This window comes from Elephantulus edwardii, unplaced genomic scaffold, assembly GCF_000299155.1.
Source record: "Elephantulus edwardii isolate Elephantulus edwardi_28Jun2011 unplaced genomic scaffold, EleEdw1.0 scaffold00102, whole genome shotgun sequence".
NCBI classification, from domain to species: domain Eukaryota; kingdom Metazoa; phylum Chordata; class Mammalia; order Macroscelidea; family Macroscelididae; genus Elephantulus; species Elephantulus edwardii.
In genome coordinates, this window is record NW_006399852.1 from 6,235,072 (window position 1) to 6,242,582 (window position 7,511).

A 7,511-nucleotide genomic window follows, 5' to 3' on the forward strand; every position below is an offset into this window, starting at 1 on the left:
GCGATTGGCACAGGACAGAGCGGAGTTTAGGGCTGTTGTACATAGGGTCGCTATGAGTCGCAAGCGACTCGACGACACATAACAACAACAACCATGGACTACCAAGAGAGCAAATAAGTCTTGAAGGAAATGCAACCAGCGTGGACAGAAGTCTTCAGTATGGAATGCATATCAGCTTCAAGAAAGCCAAGATTCTCACCACTGGGCCAGTTGACAGCACTGTAATGGATGGAGAAGAGATTGAAGTTGTTAATAGTTTCATCTCTCTTGGGTCCACAATCAACACTCTTGGCACCAGAAGTCTAGAAATCAAAAGATGAGTTGCACTGGGGAAAGTCTGCTGTGAGGGACCTTTCCAGAGTGCTTAAGGAGCAACAGTGTCAGACTAGAGACTAAGGTATGGCTGATCCAAGCCACAGTCTTTGCAATTACTTAGAAGTGCTTTGTTTATTCGGGGTCTCTTCCCGAGTAAATTGAAAAGGCCTATTGCCTTTTCTTTTCAGAGTCAGCCACAACATGTTGTGATCCACACAAACACCTTTGCATAGTCAATGAAACACAAATAGACATTCCTCTGGTACTCTCTGCCTTCAGATAAGATCCACTTCACAATAGCTATAATATACCTAGTACCACGGCCTCTTCTAAACCCAGTTAAAACATCTGAAAGTTCTCTCTTGATGTACTGCTCCAGTCAGTTTTGGATAATTTTCAGCAGAATCCTGTTTGCATGTGTTATTAATGATACTGTTTAATAATTTCCATACTCTGTCAGATCACCTTCCTTTGCAATGCGAACAAATAGATCTCTTCTGTTATAACAAATAGATCTCTTCTTCAGTTGGCCAGGTGGTTGTCTTCCAGATTTCTTGGTACAACTTAGCACATCCAAAGCATCATCTGTTTGTTGAAATAGGTCAGTTGTATGCCGTCAACTCCTGGAGCCTTCCCTCCCCTCCCAGCCCTCACCCCCTATTCTTTCCGTGCAGCTTAAACTTCTTCCTTCATCACCACAGGCTCTTGCTCATACATTGTTTCATTAAATTCTTCTGTGTCAGCCAATTCCTTCTGGTACAGTGACTCAGTATACTTCCATCTTATTTTAATGCTTCCTGAATCATTTAATATTCTGCTCAAAGCATTAATCTCAGAACACTTGATTGTGCTTTTGCGAAACTTAATACTTGGACCAGGAAGCAGTTGTCAGAACAGAGCAAGAAGATACTTCATGGTTCAAAATTGAGAAGGGTGTACTCCAGGGATGTATTCTGTCTTCATACCTTTCAGTCTGTCATCCGTGAGGCTGGGCTGTATGAGGAGGAATGCGACATCAGGATTGGAGGAAGATTGATCAGCAACCTGCATTGTGCAGATGGCACAACCCTGCCTTCTGAAAATGAGAAGAATCTGAAGCTATTGCTGCAGAAGATAAAGGAGTGCAGCTTTCAGTATGAATTGAAAACAAAGACTCTCACCACTGGGCTGATTGGCAGCATTTGATAGATGGTGAAGAGAATGAGATTGTTAACAGCTTCGGTTTTCTTGGCTCCACGATCAGTGTTCTTGGTACCAGCAAATCAAGAGAAAGAATTGCATTGGGAAAGTCAGCTGTCAGGAACCTCTCCAGAGTACTGAAAAACAACATCAATCTGGAGACAAAGGTGCACCAGGTCCAGACCGTAGTCTTCACAGTTGCTTGCTATGCTTCAACGAGCTGGACAATGCTAGGAGGATAGAAAGAGAATTGATGTTTTTGAGCTGTGGTGCTGCAGAAGAGTGTTGAATATACCACAGACTGCCAGGAGAACAAACAGGTTCATCCTTGAGAGGGTGAAAACAGCCTGCTCCTTGGAGGCAAGGATTCTGAGGCTTCATCTGACATACTTTGGGCCTGTTGCAGGGAGGGACATCATGCTTGGAAGGGCAGACGGACTGAGAAAGAGAAGAAGACCATCGATGAGATGGACTAATACAGTGACTGGGGTAATGAGGGTAGATGTGTCAGAGACAGTAAAGTTGGCACAGGATAGAACAGGTTTCAGGGCTGTTGTACATAGGGTGACTGTAAGTCACAAGGGACTTGATGGCATATAACAATTACCTTTTCTGTCTCTTTGAAAAATCACTTTGGTATCATGTTGAACAGTTAGGTTCCTTTTGGTAGGATTGCCATTTTCACTATATTAAGTCTTCTTGTCTATGAACAAGGAACATTTTTCCATTTATTTTGTCCTTTTAGTGTTTCTCACAGTAGTGTTTTCCAATTTTATTTATAAACATCTCTTGTATTTCTGGTTGAGTTTATGGTTGACTACTGTAAATGGTATTACTTTCCCAGTTTCCTTGTCTGTTTTCTTTTAGTGTAGAGAAATCCTATTGATTTTTGTACATTTATCTTATATCCTGCAATTCCACTGAATTAGTCTACTAGGTCTAAGAGGTTTTTTTGATGAGCCTTTGGGGTTTTTGTTTTGTTTTTTTTATATGTGTGTGTGTTGTCAAATTGGATCTGACTGGTACAGGAGGAGATTGATTGCCCCTCCTTCCAGCAGAGCATCTGGTGGATTCGAACCATGTACCTCTGGGATTGCAGTGCAGCTTTTTGTCACTAGGCCACCAGAGCTCCCTGAATCTTTTGGGGTTTTTGTGTACATTATCCTACCAACTGCATATAACAAGAGTTTTACCCCCTTTTGCTTATCTGGATACCTCTTATTTCCTTCTCATAAAGAGGTCATCTTGCTTGGATCCACAATCAGTACATTTGATACCAGCAGTCAGATATCAGGGGACATACTGCACTAGGGAATCTGCAGTAAAGGAGCTTTCCAAATTATTGAGGACCTGCGATGTTGGAGGACTAACGTCTGTCTGATAGGCTACAGTCTTTTCAGTCACTTGCTGTGATACTGAGAACTGCACAATGATAAGGGTTATCGAAGACATTCTGGCGGTGACCTTCACGTGCCAACATGGATCTTCTTCTTCCCTCTCCAGAAGAGTAAACACAAGAAGAAGTGCCTGGTGCAGAGCCTGAATTTGTATATCATGGATATGAAATTCCCAGGAGGCTATAAAAATACCACAGTCTTCAGCCATGCATCAAAAGTTTTGTGTGTTGGCTGCTCTGCTGTTCTCTGTCAGCCTACTGGAGGAAAAGCAAGGCGGCTCCTCCAGACGGAAGCTGGATTAAGAAAAGCATGCTGAATCAAGATGAATGGGAAATTATCTCAATAAACAGATTTTTTGATAAAAGAAATGGATTGCAGAAGAAGAAATTTATGCCTTTAAACTATGGTGTTGAAATGACTACAACTCATAGCTACTCTATGAACAGTAGATCTGAATCTTGCCCTATTCTAAACCAACCTTGCTGTCTCTGACACGTCTACCCCTGTTATGCTGAATATCCTGTGGACTGTAGAAGACCAGATGTGTATTGGAGAAGGTGCAACCAGAGTGCTCCATGGAGGCAAAGATGACAAAGTTTCCTCTCACATACTTTGGACATGCTGCAAGGAGAGGTCATTCTTAGAGACATTGTACTTGGGAAGGTGGAGGGATGGCAAAAGAGATGAAGACCGTCAACCACATAGAGTGACACTGTGACTTCAGCACTGGGCTCAAGTGTGTCAACAGATTGTGGGGATGGGACAGGATAGGACAGAGTTCAGATCTGCTGTTCATAGGATCACTGTGAGTCACACTCGGCTCGATGGCACCCAGCAATGACATGATCCAAGCCACTGAACATGCGTCAGCTCTCTTTTGATTCACAGTTAAGTAAACTTAGCGTTAGGTTTTGTGGGCCTTAAGATTTCTCTCACTGCTCATCTCTACTGCTACAGTGTTAAAACAGCCACAGACGATTTATCAGCAAATGAGCATGACCGTGCCAATAAAACTGTATTCATAGACATTGAAGTTTTATTATCATATCTTAGAAAATATTTTTCTTCCTTTGATTTTAATCCCTACCACTTAGAAATGGTAAAGCCATGCAGAAACTGGCGGAGCTCCTGCTATGTGAGTGAGCCACATTTTTGATACTTTGAATTGTTTAGGTATGTTTTTGAGCAGCTACTGATTGTAGACAGAAGAATATTGTATCTCAGACTCATTTTGATGTGTGTAACTAGAATTGCAAAGAAGAATTGTTAGCTTTTTGAAAATTTTTCTGTCTCTTTTAACTCCGGAGATAAGCGCTTTCTTGAGGACAGTGGTTACTCTTTTGCTGCAACTTAAGTGTGGTGTATTTATAGTGTGTAAAGATTTGTGTATAAGTGGGCTTCAGTCTCAAGAAGAGGAAAACTGTTTGTCTAAATTAAAGGTTACATAGTTAATTTTTTAGTTGTAAATATCTTTTATTTTCTGTCCCTTGAAATTTACAAACACAGGCACTATCAGGGGTTTTTTGTTTGTTTTTTTTTGTTTTACCAGAAAAGTTTTTTTATGGAGTAAAATGTCAAGTGAAATTCCTTCTTTTGAAAAAATAAAAAATCCTTAGGTGTATCACTGAGTTCTATTTTTACAGTAAGTGCACTTACATAATAGGTCATAGATCGCATTAGGAACCAAATGCAGAACTCTGACTCTAAATGCATTTGACCCTCAGGTGAGTATGCCTTGGCCGCGGATCTGTACAGAGAAGTCCTGCGCTCATCTGAGGAGCACAAAGGAAAGCTCAAAACGGATTCACTGCAAGTAAGTGAAAATGAAATGGTTTTGAGCATGTACGTTAATTCATTTTTACAAAAGAATATAATATTTAGCAGAGTCACGTGGCTGGAATCATCATCCCTGGGGATGAGGCTTACTACACTAAAGTGTAAATGTGTTCTGCTAGAGCTAATGTAAACATGTTACATGAAGTCTCTATGAAGTAGAGCACCACTACTCTTGTTCTCTTCAGAACAGGCTATTACTTCATGATTGTTTAAGGATATCTCAGTCTTACCATTTTTGCATATGAATATCAACATTTTTTCACATTGTTACCAAAAGAAAAATATTCCTTAACAAAGAAATTAATAAAGAAAATCTGTCCAAGGATCTCCTCAGTGAACATTTAGAGATCTTTTAGAACGGTGATTTGAAGGAAAAGATTTTTGTCCCCATCTTGATTAGTACAGTGGATCATATAGACAAGACTCTATCTAAGTGGAACTAAGGACCATTTTTATTGCCCTTGGCAAGATTATTATTTTTGTGTCCCACGTGGGTCTTTCTCTGAACCATTCAACATACAGACTTAGGGATCCACATGGTCAGGTTGTCTTACTGTGTATTAGGACAATTCTAAGGTATGTCAGTTAGAAACCTAGATAAAATCCAAATACAGGTTTACTTATATGCATAAGGATTATAGAAGGCAAGCTCTGAACTTTAACCTTGTGGTAAAGGAAGAAATAGCACAGGTCCCAATAAAAGGAGGAGAATGATCAAGACAAAGGTAGTCCTTCATATTTAAAATCACATAGTTCAGGAGTGAGGATAAAGTAACTAGCCCACATCTTTCTTTTGAATAAGTTTTGACCAGTCACATTAGCCACTCTGTTCTTTTCGGGTTAAAAACATGCAGTGGCGGTAGAATGAGACTACAAGTGTTCCTCCCAATCCATTTCACCACTAGGAGAAAACAACAGATGTCCTTTCCCACAAGCGCAAGTAGAGATGAGGAAACATATATTTACCATTTTTTGTTTCTGTTTTAATTACACTTTTATGTTTCCCTTAAATCTGGCACGTTAGTTGCTATTAAAGCTGTTGGTGCTACTAAGTTTATTGGTGATTGTTGTGTCTGTGAAGCTGTGTGGGAAGACCTAGAGGTTTTGAAGTGACTCTTCAGAGATGTATACCATGTTCAGTAATGTTTGTACCAGTAAAATTAACTCCGGTGGAGTCTTAAACCATTGATATCTTCTTACCTGATCATGTTTAGCTTTTACCTGTCTTCCCAAGGAAAAAATCAGATTAACATTGAGAAACACACTCTAGCCTCATTTCATCCCATAGCCTTAGACTCCAGAGGGAACATCTAGTAAGCTGCAGACTGAAAACCACAGTGAGAAGGCCAGTTTATATTTCATAGAGAGAAAAAAATTTCATTTTCTACCTCTTTCCACTCCATCCTTGCCTCCAGATCGTCTTTTCCAGCCCGTAATTTCAGCAGGTCCAAGTCACAGCCCTTTTTTTCTTATTGACAATGTTATTCTTTAGTAGTACATTGTTGTTATGTGCTGTTGAGTTGCCTGCAACACATAGCAAGCCCATGTACAATAGCTCTGAAGCCTGCCCTGTCCTGACCCAGTCTCACTGAGTCTGACGCACCTACCCCTGTTGCCGAGGTACTGTATCAATCCATCTCATTCAGTGTCTTCCTCTCTTGCTCCGTCCCTTCACCCTTCCGAGCACGATGTCCCTTATCAAGGATCGGTCCCTCCTGGGCACATGCCCAAAGTATGTGAGGCAGAGCTTCAAATTCCTAGTTTACCCAGAGAAACTAATTGCAGAGTTCATCATTCACCTTTCCCAGGTGAAAAGAAATCAAGCCTGAAGTATCAGCCTTTCTCCTATACTGAATGATTTGACTTATTAACAGTTGCCCATTATGTAAGCAAATAGATGCCAAAACCAAAAAACTCATGTAACATATTCTGCAAAACACAAGGCTACATTTCATAAGACCCTGTTGTTAATTAACAAATGTTTATGCCTTTATTAATTAAGACTTTACTATAAAACGACGTCATTTTTCTCTGAAAAAAATAAGTAGCTACTCACATTGTGCTAAAGAAAATTCATATTTGATAATTTGATCTTAACATGGTGTCAGTACACCTCATGCTACTTTAATAGAAGGTTCTCTTTTCAGGGCCAGTACATTAGCTCTTGTAATCATTACCCTTTGTGTATTTAACAGAGACTTCATGCTACTCATAACTTAATGGAATTGCTAGTAGCCAAGCACCCAGGGATCCCTCCTACCTTGCGAGATGGCCAACTTGAGGAAGAGGTAATTAGATTTTTTTTTCTTTGTCTCTCCAAATTTTTTTTTCAAATTCTCCTTATAGTTATCTTGTGATGCATGCACTGAAAGAAATGTGTGTTTTGCTGCAACTTTGAGTGTTACAACTTTCCTGTGGTATTTTAGTTGGAAGAAAATGGCAGTCATCTTTTACTGTGTTTCTCTGGTAAAGTACAACTCTGTGGTAAATGTTTTCTATTGGTAGTGGAGGGATGGAGAAAAAGAGAAACCATCGATGAGTTAAATTGATACAGTGACTGAGATAATGAGGGCAGGAAAGTTGGAGAGACAGTAAAGGTGGCACAGGATAGAGCAAGTTTCAGGGCTCTGTCAGTCACTATGAGTCGCAAGCAACTCAACGGCACATAACAACAACTACCTAACTTGGGAGGGATTGGGAAGCATTATGCTAACTGAACTAACTCGGTCACATAAGGACAAATACTGTATAAGACCATTATTGTAGAGTGAGTTAAATAAACCA

At 40.1% G+C, this 7,511-nt stretch overlaps 1 protein-coding gene across 1 annotated transcript in view; it reads left to right on the top strand.

Moving 5' to 3' along the window:
• The window catches only part of SHPRH (SNF2 histone linker PHD RING helicase, E3 ubiquitin protein ligase), a 97,553-nt gene that overhangs the window by 47,979 nt on the left and 42,063 nt on the right, over positions 1-7,511 (top strand). Inside the window, exons 14-15 of the mRNA XM_006891657.1 lie at positions 4,616-4,704; positions 6,923-7,015. Coding sequence (XP_006891719.1) covers positions 4,616-4,704; positions 6,923-7,015 — 182 coding nt within the window. The remainder of the gene's footprint in view (positions 1-4,615; positions 4,705-6,922; positions 7,016-7,511) is intronic.